At 44.9% G+C, this 22,598-nt stretch overlaps 2 protein-coding genes across 4 annotated transcripts in view; one reads left to right on the forward strand and one right to left on the reverse strand.

Annotated features, from left to right (window-relative positions):
- LOC131267035 (mediator of RNA polymerase II transcription subunit 1) overlaps nucleotides 1–19,142 on the forward strand; it is a 48,106-nt gene extending 28,964 nt beyond the window's left edge. For all 3 annotated transcript variants that reach the window (XM_058269782.1, XM_058269781.1, XM_058269784.1), the window contains 5 exons: nucleotides 564–1,955; nucleotides 13,809–13,971; nucleotides 17,520–17,764; nucleotides 17,853–18,059; nucleotides 18,160–19,142. In XM_058269782.1, coding sequence (XP_058125765.1) covers nucleotides 564–1,955; nucleotides 13,809–13,971; nucleotides 17,520–17,764; nucleotides 17,853–18,059; nucleotides 18,160–18,435 — 2,283 coding nt within the window. In that variant the 3' untranslated portion in view covers nucleotides 18,436–19,142. The remainder of the gene's footprint in view (nucleotides 1–563; nucleotides 1,956–13,808; nucleotides 13,972–17,519; nucleotides 17,765–17,852; nucleotides 18,060–18,159) is intronic.
- Nucleotides 7,750–9,160, reverse strand: LOC131267036 (replication factor C subunit 5). The gene is made up of 4 exons (XM_058269785.1): nucleotides 8,989–9,160; nucleotides 8,455–8,905; nucleotides 8,160–8,374; nucleotides 7,750–8,090 (listed from the first exon to the last, which is right to left on the reverse strand). The coding sequence occupies exons 1-4, from the start codon at nucleotides 9,083–9,085 to the stop codon at nucleotides 7,870–7,872; spliced, it is 984 nt and encodes a 327-aa protein (XP_058125768.1). The 5' UTR covers nucleotides 9,086–9,160; the 3' UTR covers nucleotides 7,750–7,869.
- Nucleotides 19,143–22,598: the final 3,456 nt, after the last annotated feature.

The following is a 22,598-nucleotide window of genomic DNA, read 5'->3' on the forward strand; positions in this document are numbered from 1 at the left end:
GGGTTTTCAGTTGATTTTGCAAGCTTAAACAAGTAGAGTGTATCCTTAAACTTTGAAAAATAATGGATAAATCTCAATAGAGCACCGTTAAACATATCAGGGTATAGTAACTAGAAACCTTGGTATCTAATCGATAAACTCCGACAGGATATTGATGATAGTGATGTTGTAAAGTAGCAAATTGCATATTGTTATAAAGGGAAGGGGGCGCAAACTCCAAAGTTAGCACCAAATTGAAAGGGTATTTTATGTTATTTTAACATAAGAAAGCAAAACGTTTCATCTAGGGGTGTGTCTTAAAAATGTTTCGTAAACATAATCAAACTAATCCATTAGATGCCAAGAGTCAGTCAGATACATTGATCTGAATCTACATTTTTTCACTCTAGTCTCTACCTTATGATTGAACTATTTTGAAGGAATTCTCGTCTAGCTTAGTCCATAGGTGTTCCCGGTCTCGTTAGACAATTTGGCTGCAACTTGAATCTTGAATGTTAAACCATAAACACAAATGTTCTCGACCTACTTCTCTTATAGCAATATGTATTTTTCTCTTCAAACAGAACTTTGCCTCAATCATTCACAATCTGGCTGGACTCAGGAATCACCACCTCGCGAATGGGACACATGAGTCCGTGTCCCTGCTGGAGCAGCACTCGCCGCAGATCGTCCCGTCGCGCGCCTCCCGACCCACCTCACTCGTGGGCACGGCCGGGGCGGGGTCCCGCCGGAGCGGTCCGGCGAGCTGGATCCACTCGTCCCCGATGGTGCCCACGAGTGGCAGCGCTGCCGGCGGGGTGGTGGATGGTGGTAACGCGGAGAGCAGCCCGCACGCCGGTTCCGTCCTGAGCGGGGGACCGGTTCCTCGCAAGCGGCGCTTCGAAGCATTTCTCAAGAACCTCGTCGGTCGGCGGCCATCCAAGGAACCGCCACCACCGGCGGCACCACCTCCTCCTCCGGCCCCGTCACTGCTGCTGCCGTCGCCCGAGATCAAGATCAGCAAAAGCCCGTCCGAGCACAACCTGGCCGAGATCACGCGCAGCCGGCTGAACATCTCGACCACCTCGCTGTCGTCGGTGCACCAGAAGCTGTGGTCGGTGGTGCCGCTGCTGAAGCGGGACGTGAGCTGTGCGAGCCTGGCCTCACCCAAGACGACCCCGCTGCTGCTGGACACTAGTCAGGTGTCGTCGTCCGGCGCACGATGCGGACCCAGTGGTCGTGGCTCCTGTGGTAGTGGTGGTGGTGGAAATGGTGGCGCTTCCGGTGGCATGCGGAAGTGTGAAACCGTGCTCGCACTGACAGGTTCCTCCTCGTCCTCCGCCTCGCAAACGCTGGAACCCATTCGCCCGCTGAACCGGCTGCGTAACTGCGCCTCGGTTGCGACCTGCTCCCGCTGCTCTAGTCTTCTGTCGCTGGCCGCGGCCGGCTCACGCTACTCACTGAACGCGTCGAACGGTGCGTTCGTGTCCGTGTCCGGTCCGAGCGACACACCACCCGATCCGGAGGGGCTGCCAGCCAAGCCGAAAAAAGCACACGACCCAACCGGAAGCAGTGGCGGCGGTGGAAGTGGATCCAAGCGAAAGCACGTCGGTAACCTGCTTCGGCTTACGACCACCAGTTGCTCCTCGTCCAGCTCATCGTCGGCCGCGTCATCGCCCTGCTCATCGTCCACGCCGTCGTCGTCGTCATCGTCGTCTTCCTCGTCCCCGTCGCCGTCGCCCACGACTCCAAACAACGGGCCTGCATCTCCTGCGTCGAAAGCCGCCCTACTGCTTCCTAGTCCTACGCTTCTAATACCGGTATCGCCGATCACCACCGGACCATCGACGACCACGGCAACGACGACGACGGCCTTAACGCCGACCGTTAAGTTCACCTGCAAACTGTGCCTTGGCGAGTACAGTGCCGAGAATCTGACCCGCATCACGCAGTGTGCTTGTTCGTTTTGCACCGAGGTGAGTAATCGCTCCCTAGGGGTTTCCAACTCTTTCTAGCATAATGTCGGGAACCAGAGTGTTATACGCTCATTTGAGACAGACATACACTAAACTCATGTCGTAAATTCTTTTAAAGGTAACACATGCGAAAACTTCCCAAAGATTTAGAGGTTCCCCGCAATTAAAACTACATACTTGGGGATATACACCTTAGGCGATTAAAAACTGGTATGTTCCGCCTGGAATTATCCACAACCTTTCCACGCGCTTATCGGGAAAATACCACGAGATGTTACACCAACACGACTCTTGTTTCTGGTAATGCTTTCCTCCATGCCCTGGCACAACGTTCGCACCGTTTTGGCCTCCTATAGCTTCACCAGTGATACAATCTGTACCGGCGCGACGGTGTTGAATGACAGATGGCCTCTAGCGTGTACCGTTGTATGCCATCGAACTTCCTCCGCACGGATCCAAAGCTGCACTTAGTCCTCCCACCATCCCACAACTCCACAACAGGCCCCCTTCGTGGTCCATGAGTGGAGCGTGTAGAAAAATGCAGCCCATGAGCGAGCGAGCGAGAAACGAGAGATAACTGTTGTCTGTCAGTCAGTCCCCCTCCTCCCACCCAGAGTGTGGCCCGCCAAACCGGTATCGGCGCATGCAGGGGGTCTGAAACTCGCGACCCGGCCACCGACCATTAACGGTCGGAGCAGGAAGTCTTCCAAACGACGGTTGCATTGCTAAGGTTCATTGAAATCAGGGGACAACGCGCAGTAGATGACGCTGCCTCTCGCTGGAAGAAACTCCCCCGTGTCGACAGCCTTCCGACGTTTGATTACGACGTGGACAGTTTGATTGCGTCCGAGTGCACGATGCCCGAAGCAATTTCGCCCTCGCCGATCCCAAGAGGTTATTGGATTTTTCTTGAACTTACCGAACGGCTGCACCAAAGCGATTCCAAATTAATGAACTTTTCCATAGCAGACGGGGAACGTAAAGAACGTACGATGCAGCGGTGTCACCGGCTTCGATAGCGAGCAATCACACGCCACACACCTTCCTGGTAAGATGATGATGAAATGGCACGGGGCCAGCAGTAAAATGCTGCCTCCCCGGGCAAACATCTTCCGCCTTGACTGTTCTGTCGCTTAGAACCATCGTTTACGACCACCGCTTGGAACCATCGGTCGTAAAGAAACGGCGCTCATCGGTGCCGTTGATCCTCTAATCCCGGAACGTTACGAATTCACATTCGGATTAGCCGGGCTCTCTCGGCGGGATAAAACACACATACCGCCCCTCCCCCCGTTCCATCATCATAAACTCTACCTGCAATCATTACCACCGCTTCGTTAGCACAACTGATGCAAAGGTTTGTGCGGACCATCGCCACGCGAAGGTCGTTAGATTAGATTCGCTCGCCGGGGAAACACCGGAGACCGGTGGGGCGAAAGTGGTGGTTCGTTTACCGTACGGTAGGTAGGAACGGTCTTGTCCCAAACACACACCGCCCGTCATCGGGGCGTTATACAGGATCGCACTAATGTAAACTGCTACATTCCGGTTGTGGAGCGGTTGTTTCGCGTTTGGCAAATATTTGCCCATCGCCCGGATTGGGGTCTGCGGCTTGAATTGAGGCATTTGTTTTTTAAAGGAGTTCTCTTCCCTTCGGAAGAAGCTACACTACGGTCATGCACCGATAAAGTGGGTTATCTAGGGCATATTTGATGTTTTTGCTGGCTCGAGGAACTCGTTACCTGCAAGATGATCAAATAAATAGGGTTGTTAGAGGTGGTTAATGTTATCGTTGTATTTTGTATGAATTGGGAGTAGTTAATACGTCAGCGCGTGAATGTCTTTCAGTTTGTTGTTGCAATTCGAAGCTCGATATACTGCTCCTTAATGGCAACGGGCATGAGAACGTGCATGTGCTTAAATTAGATTCAATTATAACCTGAGTTGCTTGTTTTCTTAGGAATCTTCCTCAACCTACAAATGGTTCCAGGAATTTGCTGTAGGTTCAATTGTAACTTATAATTCTTCTTCTTGGCGTAAAGACCTCTTGGTCATGCCTGCCTGTTAAGGGCTTACGAGACTTGTTTCCCTGTTGTACGTGGATAGTCAGTCCTCTCATACAGGGGAGGGTCCGGTCTCGGTTGGGATTCGAACCCACGCCGTCGAGGTGGTGAGCCCCGGCGCTCATGAGCCGTTTTTTTAACCGGCACTACCGCTCGGCTATCGCGGACCCCTGAAATGTAACTGTAACTTATAATATCACAGCAAAAGTTCCACCTTATTGTTTGCTATTGCTGCTCTAAGTGTAGTTAATTACTTACTTATGAGGCTTAGCGGTCTTGGCCCGACGAAGCCCCATTCGAAATTGCTCTCGGTCGCTCGCCAAACTAGTCCAATTCCGTAATTCTTCCACCTCAATTTTTAAGTTGCTATGTCTCTTCTGTCTAAAAGGACTCCAATGGCTGGTTCGTCTGGTGTCATTTTCATGACATGACCAGCACACCGAAGCCTGGCGACTCTTATTTCGCTGGACGACAGTGGGGTCTCCCAATCCCAGCTTCAACTGTATTGACAGGTATGGTGAGTGGAATAGTTTTCTCAGACTGTAATATGGACGGTTGGATTGCAGCAATCTTGCGCGAATTTCATCTTCAATGTTGTTGTCGGTGCAGACCTTTGACTCCAGATAACACAAATTTGAACGATTTCAAAAGGGCGATCACCTACTTGTACGTCACGCCCGCCTATGTTTTCTAAAATTGTGACATAGCCGCTGAGGGTTCCACCATTATCTTCGTTAATCTACTGTCCGAGGTTATTCGACGCTTGCTCGATCCTTTGGTATGCTTCTGCTACATAGGAGAGTCTTCTACCAATAATATCAATATCATCAGCGTATGCGTGGATTGACTTATAGAAGATGGTCCACGAAGTTTCCACCTCCGAGTCTCGGATGGCCCTCTCTAGCGCTAGGTTGAAGAGTATGCAGGAAAGCCCATCCCCTTGGCGCAGTCCCTTGCAAAGGAACCTGAGACTTTTCCATCCATCTTCACCTGGCAAGTAACGTTAGTCATGGTCATATTTACAAGTCAGATTAATATTGCCGGGATTCCAAAAAAGAGCTCATCGGTTGAAACAGTTTCACCCCATTATTTTTGCTATTGTATGCAGCATTAAAGTCTATGAATGAAATGGAAAGTATTATGTTGGAACTCTACCATCTTCGCCAGGACCTGGCCGCATAATGAATATCTCGTCAGTGGTTGATCTCGCTCTTCGGAATCCCCTCTGATAGTTTCGAGTAATACCCCTGTAGTAACCCCAGTCTAACTTGTCTCCCTTTTTGAATATGAGGTAGATGATACCGAGATTCCAGTTATCAGTCAATTAATTTCGTTTGCTAAATTTGCGCCTCAGTTCGGCTGTTATTCCGTACCTGCCATGGCGACTTGTTGTCAAGTAAAGCCTAGCTAGTATTCCGCCGGGAAAAGTCCCACGGTTGTATGTTGCCAGTGTGCCATCCAGACATTCCTCCCCCACAAACAAACCGATAGATAAACCGCGTGACATTGAAAGTTACGATGCAGAAATCGCGCCTTCATTTGCGATTGGCACCCACACACTTTCCATGTTGATTAAAAATAGCTTGTCACTGACCTAGAATCAATTTTCATATCAACGGACGCCTCCCCATGGGTCGAACGAAAGTTGTTTTATGCCGGATGCCACGCGAGTTCGCGAGACATATGGGAATGGCAAAACAAATACGTCAACCCATTCGGTCACCAAAATCGATTTGCTGATATAACATCATCTGCCAGTTTCGCTCGGCATTTGGCTGCGGTAGCCAATCGATTACCCTTTTTCTCATGCCTGCTCGGTGGTATGTCAAAAATGAATTCAATCCTCGATGTTATGCTAAATTTAACCGTGCCGACAAATCCGAATCACTCCGCTCAGCACTACTTACTATTCATTTAATTATTCGTGAAATATGTCGGGCCACTGTTTTCTGCCACTTTAGAATGCTGCATGCATACATATTGTTCCTCTCAGCTCAAGCACACGCCACAGCATGGGGAGCAATAATGTCGGGCAGGCTTCGTTGCCGACACGCCAAGTCCTTTCCTTCCAACATTCTCCTTCCCACTTGACCTGTCAAGGGTCGGTGGTCTAGTGGAAGAGGAAAATAACACGGATACTTCTTTTTCCGGCATTTCTTTCAGCGCTTTTTTTTTCTATGCCCTCTCTCCGGGGTTCACTCGAGAAATGTGTGTGATTATGCATGACTCAGAAGTCGTTCCGTCCGGGAGCCCGACTCGCTGCCCTAGAACGTGGCCAAAAGACAAAACCGTAGCAGCACAGAACGGGCGGATCATTCTTCAAACGCACCGTGGAGTGGGTCGGTCGTGTAAATTAATCCGGCGCGCGTTTTTGCCATCCAACGAACGTAATGATGTGTAACTCTGCGCTCTGTAAAGTCGTGTTTGCACGGTTGCACGAGCGAGGGGTATTCAGTTTTTTTTAGCGGAATGAAAGCAACCGGTACGAATGGTGAGAAGAGCTCAGCTTCAGACCGGATTTTATCCATAATGAATGCGGATATCTTGTTAGAAAGGATACTGTAGCTGCAAACATGCGGATGTATTGAAAACAAATTGAAATAACATACCGTTTCAGTGAATTTACACACATAAAACCTTCTATTAAACTGTCAAGTTTTTGTACGAAAATATAGTCATAATTTATTTCCCGCTCTTCTTGCTTCAATTACTATCGTAATAGAAATTTATGTCGACTTATTCCCGTTTGGAAACCTCGAATTAAATACGTTTCAATTAAATTCTCCCGACAGGATCGTATTGGGAAAAGATCACCGATGTAAAGTTCATCGTCGGAAAGCGAGCGCTTTCAGGAAAGGTCACAAACAAAAGAGGACCCAAAAACTCAAACATTAAATATGGACCGCCGCGAGTCGAGGGTCCAGTTTTCCAAAGTGAATTCACACAGGACATTCATTATACCCTTTCCCTTTCCGGATCCGCCCGGGAAGGCGGTACGGTAACGCTCTCTGGCACAATGCTTCAAAATGTGCTCTTGTTCTTCTCCCCTAAGGGACGAAGTTTTCCGAGAATGGGAATGGTTGTTTGGGCGTGATTTAAGATTCCGGTGCCAGCGAAGCGCAGTAGAATGGACCTTTTGGTATTTGCAACGGTGGAGGACAGGGTGGGGAGGGGGCAACGAAGGAATGGCTACAATGAATGTGCTCGTGAATGCAGAACACTCGGGGAACTCCATGACCTAGTATTTCACTGAATGTTGCATGCTTGCGGAGGCTGTGGATAGATCTTGGATTCCATTCAACGCCTTCGAATTGGCGTGGACGGAAAGAATTGAACAATGAAGTAGATGAAAGACGATGGAAAGAATGGTTGAAATATGTCTTACCTTTTCCTTTCGTTGGAATATTGCATAAGATATAAGAATTCTCCTTCTTATGGAAGTTTGTCGATGTTTACAATTACGATTTATAATTAACTTTTCATCGGGAGTTCAATTTAAATGTCACGGGTTTTACTAAAATCCAGAAAGCTGGAACTTTCCTAAACTTTAATGAGTTATGCAGGGTTTTTTTTGTTCAACCACTCGTTTACACCCATGCCTTCAAGTCTCATCGCGCTAACAGCCGGCAAACGCAATATCACGTAACACGGACGAAGGTGACGAAGTTCAGCGAACGTTTCGAAACCGGTTCTACCAGTGTGTGGCGTAGACACACAGTTGAAAATCAATATTCCGTGGAGGTGTATTCCGCAACGAGTCTTTATTCAAGTGACGAACATAATAACCAATGTTATATTTTTAATCTTAAACGTAAATACTTTTGTATTTTAGAGGGTATCGCGTTGCGCCGCTAAACCACCAACGTGCGAACCTTGCTGAAGGCGGCAATGAGGGCGGTTATTTGAGGTTTTTCCACGCACCCATCGGCCAGCCGTTCTTCGATGGACGCCAGGTTGATCAGCAGCTGGGAGGTGATTCGGGGTGGAATTTCCAACCGATTGACCACCAAATGGATCTCGGTTAGTATGTCCTCGAGGGCGAGTCCTTTTTGAGATTTGAGGTTTTGAATTTCTGGAAAGGCAGATGAAAAAAACATTAGTGATATCATCTGCTTTTGCCTGCCTTTGAAGATGACCTTACTTTCATAACAGGTCTTGAAAGATTCTTCATTCAGCAGCCAGAAGATGATGTCATTGATGTCTTGCTTCAAAGGATGGCCGACGCAGTTGTACACGTTCTCTTCCGTAACATTCTTATACGCCATCCAGGTGCTTTGGAGCACATTCAGTACTTTTCGCATGTCGCCCCCCGCCAGCGTCATAAGCGCTTTTTTGCCATCCTCAGTCACTTCGATGCTGAAACGAGCAAATCGATGGCCGAAATAGAACTAAACGAATTTAAGGGGAACGAATTGACACACGTCCGTCGCTCTTACCTTTCCGCCTCGATGACGTGCTCTAGCCGGGGCAAAATCTGATCCGGCGATAACGGTGCAAAACGGAACCGGGTGCAGCGCGACTGGATGGCCGGAATGATTTTACTGAGGTAGTTGCAAATGATGCAGAACCGCACGTTCTCCGTGTACTTCTCGATGATGCGCCTGAGCGCGTTCTGTGCGTCATTCGTCATGGCGTCCGCTTCATCTAGGATGATCAGCTTGTAGCCACCCTTGAAGATAGTCCTCGTCGAGGCAAAGTCGAGAATTTGGCCACGCACGATGTTGATACCGCGGTCATCGGAAGCGTTCAGCTCGAGCACCATCGAACCGAACGATTGCGGCTTGTACAGCTGCCGGGCGCATGCCAAAATAGTACTGGTCTTACCCGTCCCCGGTGGCCCGTAGAACAGCAAATGGGGCAGCTGCTCCTCCTGGATGAATTTGTTTACTGTTGTTGGAGTAGAAAACAGCAAAGGTTACTCGGTGGTGATACCATGGAAAAGGCTGTGCATACGCTCCATTCTCACGTACTGGTGCTAATGATTTCTTCGTGTGAGATCAAATCGGTCAGTGTTGCTGGGCGATACTTTTCCACCCATGGGAGATTCGATTTAACATTGGATTCCATGGTTTTACACAAGATTTTCACACGGAAAAAGGAAAATCTACTTCGAACAACAAACAAAACACATCCGCCTGCACGAACCGCACACAAATGACTGAAACGTCAATGGAGGCAGCTTGTTTTGGCGGCAACATGGTTGTCAGTTGAAGAGTGCTTCGTTTATACTCCTATGCTGAGACGCGTTAACCCTTGGCGGGCAAGTATGGTTTCGACCGTTGGTTTGTGTTTGAAAATTTTATCTTTTTTTTTAATTTAGGTTTTTAATTTGTATACGATTTGATTAATTAGGAACAAATTTTTTGATATTTAAAAAAAGGCTGCTTGCTATCAATTTGTGAAAGTAAAAAATATATATTTCTTGTGTTACATTTACCGTTAGTTTTCGACTTGGGGTTTTCTGGAAAATCATTTTTTTCAAAATTGATATTTTGAATTGTAATTTAAGACTAATTTTTAAATTAGTGTCACTAAGTTTATACAGTACATCGAAAAAAACGAGAGGGATTTAGCTTTCGGTCGATTTTAATCATGAAAGCACATACTTGCCCTACGGACTCCGATGCGTGTTCGTGAAATGTTAACACAATTTCTACTTCCATGAAAAGCGTATCCATTACACTTGCAAAGTTGAGAGCAAAGATTAATTATTCGCCATCGCTAGAATGATAAACGAAGCGATTCTTGAGTGGTAGAATTGGCATGGATTTTTTGTTTAAGCCGTTCACTCCTCGTTCGTTTGTGCTGTCATGCTTCTTGCGGAGAAAAACGGCGATAAAATATTCAGCACAGAGCAGCACTCAGCATTGGGGCTTCTCCCCCGTGGTTAGCATGGAGCCTCCCTGAGCTGTGTTGCCCCGTTGACTTGAAGTCCGACGGTTGGGCGCGACCGTCGGATGAGGAACGTTTCGCTTGGGTGCACCATTTGCCGGTCTGGTGCTGAATGATCAACACTTTTGCTCACAACTTTTCGACAACTTTTGCTCGGGCTTTTGTTTTTGCCAGCATGCGGAAACTGCGAGCACACTTACGGTGGATCGTGTGGAAAGAAAGTCAACCATAAATTCTTCCAATTACGTGATCCAATTGATGGCACGTTCTTTATGGTGAGGCTAGCATTTTTATACTTTTGTTTGCAGCTTTAGTCTTCGGTTTCAGTCGAGTAGTATGACTGCGCCTTTGCCGGAAGTCGCGCCACCGTTTAATCGAATATTCATTTATTCAATAGAGACCGTTCCGTTTGGGCATGCCGAAGGTGTGCATCCAATTTTATTTCCTTGCCATTGGAAGTCTAGTTTATTACCACTGGAGTGTCTAGCGCAGTGCTGCTAAGGACGCAAGGACATTATTAAATTTTTCCGACCATCTCAAAGGTCTGTACTGTGACTTTCATTGAGGGTCCCTTCCCAGCATCCGATTTGTATCCGGCCCTTGTCACACAAAATATGGCCAGCTTTCGAGCCTGCAAGCTTACCTTCCGCTTTTACCGTAAACTCCTGACTAATCCATACTGCTCAATGGCCCCGATCAGTAGCCCCCCTCGGGCACTTCTCCACCAGCTACGATGCTGCCGCGGGTTTGGATTATCGCTTGGTAGCCAAACAATTTTCCTAAGTGGTCCACAGGCTCGAGCGCAGCCACACCGCCATAACACGATATCGTCATCCGTGTTCCGTTTGTGACCACAATAATGCGGACGTGGGATGAGACGTTGTATTCAATTCATGGCACCATTTTTCTCCTTCTTTCTCTTCCTTTTCTGGCTGCTTACATTTGCTGGCAGTAAAGTTTATTTAAGCTCCGCGCACCGATCTTCCAGCGTATGCTGCATGAAAAAGGATGCCGATGATGCGGAAGTCACATTACAACGTGGGGGCTTGTTTGGCTGGGTTCCCTTCCTGTCCTGAGGGGGTGCGCCGAGGGGGGGAGGAGAGAGATGATAATCCAAACTGGTGAAAAGATGCTTGAGCAACTCTGCAAAAACAAGTGAAGTGGCCACTTGACAAAAAATATTGCGGGTCTTATTTTCATATTTTTGCGCGTGAAGAACGTTTGATTGATTGGAATTTTTTATGTCACTTTTAAAACTCTAAATGCATAAAAAAAGTAGCACATGTTTAGCATTTCTGTGTAATGTTTTCTTTTATTGCTTTTTTTTAGTAGTATAAAAGAGCTTCACTCTTGTTTATTCCTCTTTTATAACCGCTTCACAGTTTTGCCCGAGCTTCGGACAGTTTTTTGTCACACGTTATGTTTCTACTTTTGTTACGCTGCGTTTATTTCGAAATTTTTTATTCCCTTATTTGAAATTAATCGATGCAGTTGAACCACATTTGTGCTTATTATTGGCAAATTATTGCTGATCACAATCACAAATAACACATACAGCAAACTGATCATCATTTAATCAATGAAATCTTTAAAGTTGTATGAACATATTATTTTTTATTTTTTTTGTGAAAATTATACAAAAATGTAGAAAAATAGCGTGACAATTTTTTGAGTAATTTTCTCGACATGGCAGTACTGTTAAGGGGTTAAATGGATTTTTATCGATCTTTTCATGTCAAGGAGGCCTACACCTTATTGGTTCTCTTGGTTGTTTTTTTTTCCCGACAATGTTCAAACTTGTTGTGTAAAACCACAAACTCCTCTACACTCAGGTACCTTTTAAGTGGACAAAGATTTGTGCCTTTTGATAGGTCACTCGAGATTTGTTAAACGCAACACCCCACTATTCTCGATTGGTTAAGCCACAAGTGGCCACATACGAAACCCAATTTACCATCGATGTTTCGTTTTCCACCGGACAAAGGAAGTCCACCGGCGAAGTCGGAACGGAGGGAGTTAGAACCGCGATCACGAACACGACCACTTATCGTCTTGTCTTTACCCCGTTCGATCTCTATCGAGGGCCGCCCCTAATAAGCCGAGTCTCGGGGGGCAAGTGGGTGTTGATCGTTTAGTAATTTCGATGATGCACAATAACTGACTGCGGAGAGTTATGGCGCACACGTTTGTTGAACGTTCGGTGTGTCGGGTGGCTTATCTTCCAACCGTCATCTGGCGCCGCCAATGTCCGGTTTTTTTCCGGTGTCATGCCGCAAGGGTGGAAAAACGAAACGGAAAACACTGCAACCACCCGGGCGGGTAACAATTAACCGCACTGCAATCGATGTCGAAACGGATCGCTGTCGACAGTTGCTAAACGGTTAAGCATGAACCGTTTTTGTTGTTTTCCGGCGATGGTTATCATTCCTGTAAGGGTGCACGTAACAACTCAATCCTTGTAGTTGCAATTGGCCCTGTCAATAAGCTGTTACGAAACATACTGTTACTGGAAAATCTTTACACAACGCACCCTTGACAAATTCATTCCCTTCGCTGGAGTCAAATAAATATTGTAGCTTGGTAAATCAAATTCCCCTTTCGATACTGATCTGTTTTTGTTTTCCTGCGAAAAAAGCTATAGTAAATATTCCTCTTTGGATTGGATACGGAAACTTCCGATGTCAGCTTAGCGGCGGATTCAATCGATCAATGGGGCGAGAAGAAGTATTCATTAGCGATCGCGTAATCACAGCTATCCTTACTAATGATAGCTTGACCATAGGAAATAACAATTGTACCGATGTTATTTGTGTTTGTTTGTTTTGTTTTCGACAGCATATCATCAGTCTTCGATGTGTTGTATAAGGAAAAGTACTACGAACAAACAGTATAACATATTCAAAACTAGTTTTCTTGTTTCTTGTTTTGATATTACCCTAATCGAAGCACCTTTTACTACTTTGTATAATTATCACAAACATTTTTTTTTGTATAATGAATTAAAGCACCACCATTTTAATTTTATCGTTTATTCGAAATAAAATTGTACCAAACTAAATGGTTTTCACTCTACCATCCAATGGTTCTCTTTTTCATAAACGCAAGGGAAAATATATTTTTTTCTAGAATTGTGACAGAAGGAAGTAAATTGTTCAACCCCTATCCTACATTAGTGTTACGGTTGAATTGAAATACCAACGAGCCTCAGAATCCTTTGAAGACGGTACCAATCGAAACCTAAACCCTTCAAGCTTGTAGCTTCTCTTGGTTTTAATTGTGGTTAGGTATACGCAAGCGCCCCCCGAAAGATCGACAAATTGGTACGAAAAAGGCATTCAAGTGTGCGGACTGTTACATCTTCGTTAGGATTAAGTTACACCCGGCGACCATCTTTTCCCTTCCTTGATAGTCGTCATGGTTCGAGAGGCTTCTGGGTAAATTCCTTCTGGGAAATATTCGGTAGACCTTGGGTGTCTCGAACACGCCGAACGTCGGCTGTAGGCACGTGGCAATTAGGAGGTCGGCAGAACGATAGTACCTACCCATCCCCCGTATCGGCCCAAGGAAGTGTGACGACCGGATAGAGAAGGGAAGGTCAGGGTCACTGAAGAGAGGAATATAATTACTACGACTACTACTCCTTCTACTATTTCTGCTTCGAACCATTCTTATTCCAGCTGTCGATTGTTTAAAATAAGGTATAAAGAGAATGGTATGAATTAAATTAATTTTCCTGGTAAAGGTCAACACTGTGGGGCGACAAAGTCAAAACAACAGACACGTGTAGGGTGACTTTTAATAGTCGTTTTTGGTTTGAAAAACATTTACTACATTTTTCTCTTGCCTTCACAAAAAGTGTTTCATCGCATATTTTTTCTCCGCTTCCATTCATTTCCAGTGCATGACGGCTTACGTGGAGTTCGAAATTTCCGAGGGCGCGTACGAAGTGTCCTGCCCGGACGCCCAGTGTCCTGCGCAGGGAATCCTCACGATTGCGGAAATAACGGCCCTGGCGTCATCATCGCTGGTGGAAAAACACCACCGTTATCGACTGAATAGAGGTAAGTGTTTGGCTGAAAGTGGCGCTTTGACACACGGGAGGGTTTTGTGGGAGGGTGAACGGGAGACATGGGTAGGTGGGTTATAGGACGAGGGTGGTTGTTTACAAAAAGCAAAACCCGTATGCAAAACACATCCTGACATTCCGGGGACATAGATCCATCAATATCGTTCCATTGACGTTCGGACATGTTGCAGGTGCTTTAAAAAAACGAAAACAAACAGGGATTAGATGGAAAAACATTTTGTGATGCGTCCCAAATTCAACGAAATATTGCAGCATCAATTTTAGCGCCATCAGCATATTTTTTTAATTTTTTTACTACTATCCCGAGGTACAAACAATTTCCATAAATGCCTGTGCCTAAAACCCTACCTTTTGTACGCCGACCTTTCCACATTTACAGTGGTGAGATATTTTAATCATCATCACCACACACTAAGTGGATATGTCGTATTTTATTCCAAAGTGTAATTCCAGAAGTGGTACTACAACTGGACGGGAAAAACTAGGCTAACGGGACCGGGAATGGATGGAATATGGTCATTCATTTGCACAACCGGTTACCATTTACACGAGAGGGGAAAAGTCTCCCCTTGGTGGGGTAAATCCGGTTCTCATGGTGCATGGTATATTTGCAGCGTGAAAGTTAGCTGTCCCCGATTTCCGTGCCCAGAAAACTTTCGCACTTTTCGCATGCATTCTCTGTTCCGCGGGAGGGAAACGTTTGATTGGGGTAGAGAAAAAGCTCTCGATCGATGGAACTGCTGGGTTTGTTTCTCTAACACCACCCTGCCTTTTATGCTGCTGTGCGAAAGTTATGTTTTTACATTACCTTTAGCAGCCGAACCAAACAAAGGACGTTGGGATTAATTTGGTATTGTTTTTTCGTAGCATAGTGGTTGAATGCAGTATGGAAATATGTTGCTGTTAAAACCGTGTATTCAGCGTGCAAGCAGATTACCCGGAATAATAAGCATATTATTAAATGTGCATTTTGAATTTATTATCATAATTGAGGTTGTTTTTTTGTGGGAAGAGAGGTTCTAAATTTAAATTGATAATTCTAAACTTGTTGTGTGCCGTTCGAAACAAATTTGGGGTCTAATGGATACAAGTGGGGATTAAATATTACTAAAGGGTATTTCATGTTGTATTTTTGTCCCTTAAAATTCAATCAATACAACAATCTAAACACGAGTCTATCTTACGAGTGATTTTACTATTTTCAGTAGACATTGCCAAATTTAATTGGCAAATGTTGTAGGTAATGCTCCTAACACTCTTCCGAATGGTGCAAGTAGTGTTTAAAATGTAGTATATTCAATTCAAGAAGCTAGGAATGTTCTGAAACCGATGTCGATAGTATTAGGTTAAACATAAATCGAAAAGTACTAATTAATTTTTTTATCTTTATTATCTTTATCATCATATTTTAAAACATTAAACCGGTTGTCCAATAAACTAGAAAATCATCTTAAAAGTTCTCAAATCATAATTCTGTGGAGCCTATTTTGTGATTGCAAATGGAACTCTCTAGGCTCTGATGTGCAGGGCATGCGATAAACAAACTTTGCAAAATCATCATCCAAGAAATCGATCGTCATCGAACCGGCTAACGTTATCCATTCCGGTCGATCTCGTCAACCGACTTTTCCTCACTTCTCACACACCACCCTCACCTAATTCACCCCTATTGAATGCGAACGTTTGGGTCATAATTTACCGGCTACCGGTTTCGCGGACGTCAACATTCTCGAGTTTTGACTCAATTCCCACCCGGTGCTGGGTACCAGCTGGGTGGTAAATTAATCATTCATTACGCACCATGATTTGGGATCGAGAGGACGAAGAACACCGTCCGCTTTAGGGGCTTCGGGATTTGGAGATAGGGAACCCTATCCGAAAGCGGTTCTCGAAACTAATGACCGGGAGAGAAGTAGGATTCCGCTGACGTGACAAACCGCGCGTTCCTTACCGCAAAGCTTCCCCGTTCCAACGCGTCTCGACGATGTCCCTTCCACTCACCGGAACTGGTCCCTCTCTTGTCCAGCAACCAGGGGTCGCGGTATGATAAATCGCAATCCGACGTCGGACGGTAGCCGCCGCACTAACTCAGTTTTGCAGATTGACGGAGACATGGCGAGCGATCGGATCGCCAGCAAACCGATCATCGCTGGCAAATGGGCGATGAATTATTTATATAAACCAAACGGTCGACTCCTCCAACCCTTCTTGTTGTGCCCCCCACTTGGACGCGATTATTTATTGACGGCCATCAGTTGCATCGCATTAGCATGTGAAGACGATTGTATCGAGCTTGAATCCACTCGCCATTACGGGCGACTGGGTACATGCTATGGCGAGTGAGTTTCTGTGTCGGTTTACTCTAGCTGAGGAATAATAAGTTTTTCAAACATTCCATGTGTGGCTAGCGAAAGGTGCAGAAGTTGTTTTATTTGTTTTTGAACCCGTCACATGTTATGATGCATGGCATTTGGATGAATACGACAGCGAACGAATATTTTTATTCTAGAATAACATTGCAGATGGAGAAAAATAAACCCTATTTTTACTTCTCGAAACAATTATTTTGGATAAAAAGTGAGTGAGTCCGTGTTTGAGTGGCCAAGTTTTACTTCTGGTTTATTGTAGAATAATTTTATCAATTTCGGGTCTGCCGATTCCCATCAGATACAGTCCACCCAGCTATTTTTTACATAAAAATAAATAATTTTATCAACCTAACCCAGGGGTCGGCAAAGTCCTGCCCGCGAGCCAAACCCAGTCCGTTAACTTATTTTATCCGGCCAGCAAGAAAATTTTTGTGCTTTATACAAAATAACCCATCTCAATTTTTATTGGATTTGTCACGATGTCAGATTTGTTTTTTTATCCAAAAATGCAGATTAAAATTGTTGAACGAAGTGTTCAATACCAGATGACTTCCTCATGTACTTTTTGTTAGACTTTTTCTAACGTACTTTCATTACTGATCGTTCTAAAATTTCATAAATTTCCTCGCTTACTTTGCATCCAAAATAGCAACCTACAAGGAATACAATACATTTCAGGTACAATTGAAAAAAAATAACAGTGCACAAATCAAAATGTATATGTTGAAAACGATCAAAATTCAACGAAAATTAGTATGAAAGTGTTTGAAACATTTTAACGATAAAAATAAAATATTTATAAAAATTCAAATATCTATAAAATTATCTTATGTAACTTTACTATTTAGAAAGATGATACTCCATTCAACAGGGTTTAGTACTACTTTGAAAACATTTAATCATCGTTTGAGGTTTTCTTTCGTTTTCTTTTTCATCATCAAGGCCTTTTTAGGAAATGCATGCATTGCAATGCAATTCCACTAGTTGACCAATTACAATATTAATGGTTGCATTATTTTCAGCTTAATTTCATGAGAAAATGTCTTCTTTAAAAAATTTTCATTCAACATTCAGATCTTATCTATTACATCAAGGGATCAACATTTATGACTAATTAAATTTCTCTGTTTATCTCTCCTACTCAAACCCACAGAGGTAGAACTGGATCGCTTCCGGACCTGGTGTCCAAAGGCGGGTTGCGAGACGATTTGTCTGGTGGGCCCGGCGGCGGCGGAACAGCAGCAGCAGCAGAAGAACCAAACGAACCAAACGTCCGCGTCGGCATCCTGCTCCGATCGGATCGTGCCACTGTCGCCCTCGTCCACCAGCATGCCGTCACCCTGCGCCGTGCACTGTCCCACCTGTCGGGAGGATTTCTGTTCCGGCTGTAAGAAGACGGTAGGGTGGATTCAATCTTTTGGTCTCTTTTGGTGGCCTCTGCTATGGGAGGATTGTAAATAAATCGTTTCCTTTTTCCCCTTCCCAGTGGCACCCGGCGATGTCGTGCGAGGAAAATTCCCGCCGGCTGGCGGTGGACGGACAGGCGGACGCACTCGGCATCCCGTTCGACAATGATCTCATCAAGTGCTGCCCGATGTGCACCGTCCCGATCGAGAAGGACGAGGGCTGCGCGCAGATGATGTGCAAGCGCTGCAAGCATGTCTTCTGCTGGTACTGCCTGGCCAGTCTCGATGTGAGTGTGATAGCATCTGACATTTTTTCCGGTTATTTATTAAAAGCATAAAAATAAAATTAACCATCCCGGGTGGGTTTTATCTTTGTTTTTTTCTTAGGACGACTTCCTCCTCCGACACTACGACAAAGGTCCGTGCAAGAACAAGCTGGGCCATTCGCGGGCGTCCGTCGTGTGGCATCGGGCGCAGGTGATCGGAATCTTTGCCGGTTTTGGCATCCTGCTGCTGGTCGCCTCACCGTTGCTACTGCTGGCCGCACCGTGCATCGTGTGCTGCAAGTGTCGCATCTGCAGCGGTGCCGCCAAGCTCGAGGAAACGGAAGTGGACTACGACGATGTGGCCGTAGCGCTGCACAGCGGAAACCACCAGCGATAGGAGCATCGTCAGATGGATGGATGCAGAAGGTGTTACGGGTTTGGTTAGGTTTCATCGTGGCGCGGGGCGCCCTTACCTGATGTCTTAGAGGATCGGAATCACTGAACGAGCCGCCGTCCCACACATGAGCAGAAGCAGCGCTTCCGCTAGTCAGCATCGAACGCAAAACCGACGAGGAATCGACGAGTATAGCTAGGGAACAACAACAAAGAAGGGACACACACACACCGTTGTTCGGGCAAGCTTCTCTAGCTCAAAGTTTGAGCTGTCCTGATTTTTGGTTCTACAGTATTTTGCTTTTATCATTTACGCGCTCAAACGCTTCGCATCTTCACTGTGGCAGCACATCATAGCGGATGTGCCCAACGGGGGGAGCAAAGAACGGGTCGATACCGAACGATAATTCATCGTTATTTAAAGGGTAAACAAACCGAACGTGCTTTTAAAAATCAGGACGAATCCTTTTGTTCCCCCACCCACCCCAAGCGGAATAGTGTTTTACTCGAGGCAGTAGCAAAGGTCGTACTTTATGGAAGCGATACTCTACGCAAAGGATCATTCCATTGAAATAAAAATTAGGGGTTGCGAATACACGAATGCGGGGCGAACGACGCTAGTGAATAGCCAGTTGCTTTTTTTAAGTCTGTTGCGTGAAACGATTTGATCAACATTCATATAAAAAATATAGATATGTACGAATAACTATATATGTTTATTTACTCTATCATATTGCCTCATCATATGATTGATGGTGTATTAGAAGGATAAAGCAGAGAGTAAAAACAAATATCAGAATAAACTATATACAGATATATATACACACATCCATGCGTGTACACACGAATGGTGAAGTAGACAGCATAGATAAACGGGCGAGAGCTAAAGGGATATAAAAACAAACATTAAATGAATAATAACTGAATTGTGATATTTACAAACGTGATTGATTACAATTTGCCGAAACGTGTGTTGTCCCCTCGTGCGGTAGTGAAACCTCTTTTTTGTTGTTGTACAAGTCTCTAACTTTGTGTGTGTGTGTGTGAGTCTATGTGCATGATTCTTCACAGAAAGAGTTCTAGTAAAGAACACTTATTTTTGGGTGGATGTTTTCGCATTCTGTAGAGAGAAAAAAAAACAAAAATTAATAGTAAAATGGTAGGTAGGAGCTGCAGTCCGAAAACATGCTTTCCGGAGAAGCGACCGAGGGTTAGGAAGAACACACATTTAATTACGTGCATCTTCAGCATGTGCATATATTGACCCAAGACGTAACCTATGCCACTGTAGTAGCATTGTACATTACCGATCGTAGGCTAAATACGGTACATATTGAACGTTTTCTAGTTAAATTATTCAATTTTACGCATTACAAAATTGGAAAACGAGCAGCACATGATGTGTATGATAACGAAGGTGCGTACGTGGTGAGGACAGGTGTACATAGGAAAGGTAGTCGCAAGTGGAATTGTCCCATTTATCCAAAAACATACATTTTCCCTCTTTACACTTCCTACAGCCGAAAGAAATGAATTTGTGTACCGTGCTAACTGGCGGACGATGGGTGTCTTAGGGCCCTTATTTAGGTGTGCATTCGTGATTGCTAAATAAAATTGAAATGGGTAAACACTTAGTAGTCACATTTTCTAAAGCGGAAATTATTTTAAAAAATTGAAGGGAAGCATATAAAAACACACACAGCTGAGCTCGTTTCCATGGAGACGGAGTCGGCGAAAGGAGCAAGCAAGCAACAAAAAAAGAATAAAACATTCTATCGAACGATCGATCTGGTGATAATTTTTAATTTTGTTTAAGTGACGATAGATTATATTAAACAAACTCTAGCTGTTAAATAAACTGTACTCAAAATAACCTAAGAGAGGTGTGTTTTTATTTACTGATTTAAATATCATTTTGGGAATTGTTTTTCTTGTTGGGCTGATCACGCGAACCCTTCCCATTCCACCAGCTACCAGATAACCACGAAGAAGTCCACACAGAACGTCAGCGAATCGATTCCAGTTTTTCAAGCAAACGAACTACCCGTTTTCTACCAGGATGCCAGAACCGCGACGAGGTTTCGTGTCAGTAGACCAGGCTCGTGTTGATGCGTGAGGTTATCCAATCACAGCAGGCATGGTGTAAAAGGGACGACACTTACCGCTGAAGGTGCCTGAAGGTAGGTCTTATCTTTTGTTCAAAACATTGATCGCTGATTGGTTGATTGCTCTGCCGATGGATAGGCGAGCCCTTTTATCGTGGCATGCTACCCTGTTACCGAGCAAACAAATTGCCGTTCGATCCGATTGTGTTATGCCAATTCTTTTGATATATAGTATAGGGGATATATAGAAGTAGTCTAGATAGCGCATATAATAGACGCACACCTCGAATATGTTAGTTAGTTGTTGAGCAATTGTAAGAGGCGAAAGAAGCCACACGGCCCAAAGCCTCTATAAGCCATAACTACTACTACTACTTGTTGAGCAACCAGTCAACCCGAAGCATTTGTAATAAAGTTGATTCCTTAATTACAAGAGGTTATGGGCACCCCGAAGGAAGCTGCGCACGAGATTCCACAGTATTCCGGTGGGCCCGGGTTTGGAAACTGGAGTTTCCGAGTGAAAATGTTTTTGGATGCGGCTGGTGGGCTACAAACACTCACTGAAGATGTCCCATCAGAGGCGGCTGGTGCGAAATCGTTCATCGAAGCGGATCGTAAAGCCAAAAATTACATCGTCGGTTTCCTCGCGAATGAAGTACTGGAAGTGGTCTAGGACCAGAGCAGCGCAAAGGAGATGTGGTCAAGATTGAGTGATACATTTGCTAAAAAATCTGTGGCTAGTCAAACGCTCTTGCGAAAACAGCTTGGACGTCTGCGCATGAAGGAGGAAACGTCGATGCAGTCTCATTTGCCCTTTGATGACCTAGCCAGGCAACTTAAAACGACCGGTGCGAATGCAGAACAATACGATCTAGTGTCTCAGCTATTTTTGAGTCTGCCAGACTTAAGCAAGCCGTAGACGTTACATATTAATCTGTGCAGATGTTTGACGTCTACAGCTTTTCCTTAGCTCTTTCCAACATCCCCGAGATATTCGGGATATCTCGAGGGATGTTTGACAGACGATGGGTACGAGAGAACAAAGGAAATCTGTAGACGTCAAAGATCTGCACAGATTAATATGTAACGTTTAAATCCACCTTTATACGACCCCCTAGTTACGGCCCTCGAAAATTTAAAAGAAGAGGATCTCGATTTAGATATGGTGAAGCAACGCCTGCTAGTTGAAGAACAGAAACGTTTGGATCATCTGATGGATGTGGATGAGGTTAAACCAATGGCGTTTGACGGAAAAAAATTGTTTAGAAGCAAAGGTGCTGGACAATTTAGTGGAAAATGTCACAATTGTGGTCAAGTTGGACACATGAAAAAGGATTGCCGAAAGAAGAAAAGTCATACTGTTTCTCGGCATAAAGGTTACAGCTTTATGATCGAAAAAAATTTGCCTACTGAGACGAAAGGAAAGAACTTTATCAGATTCAAATTAGACTCCGGAGCGAGTGACCATTTGGTGAATCGAAAGATATTCTTCGACGTGACAACGAAGTTGTAGTCGCCAGAATTTCTGAGTGTAGCCAACAGGTGTATAGTTTGAACCAGGAAAAGATGAATATGGTTCAATTGCGCAAAGGAAATGCTATAGGCAAAAGAGTAGACAAGTTGAGTCCACCGTTGCACCTGAGCGTTTCAATCGAACATTGGAAAAAGTCAAACTTATGATAATTGATGCTTCGATGGCTGAATCGATGTGCTATAAAGCAGCTGCAAAGGCGGTATATTTAATGAACTGTAGTGCAACAGTACCTTTACCGGAAGAAACAAAGCTGGCGGAATGTTGGTTCCGTGATAAGCCAAATAAAGTTGGTGGAGATAGCCCAGAATCATCGAAGCAAGAGGGGGAAGCGGTTGCATTTGTGGAACCGATACCGGATGAAGAAGCGGTTACAGTTGTCGAACCAGTACCAAATAAAGATTTGGATGGCATTGAACCGAATCAACATAAGATGACGTTACAAGAGGGCAACCGGCTAAGGCGCAGTAAAAGGAAGCGCAAAGTACCTGGTCATTTCACAGGTTTTGTTACAAGAAGCGAACTTTTGAA

This window comes from Anopheles coustani, chromosome 2 (genome assembly GCF_943734705.1).
Source record: "Anopheles coustani chromosome 2, idAnoCousDA_361_x.2, whole genome shotgun sequence".
In the NCBI taxonomy this organism is placed as follows: Eukaryota; Metazoa; Arthropoda; class Insecta; order Diptera; family Culicidae; genus Anopheles; species Anopheles coustani.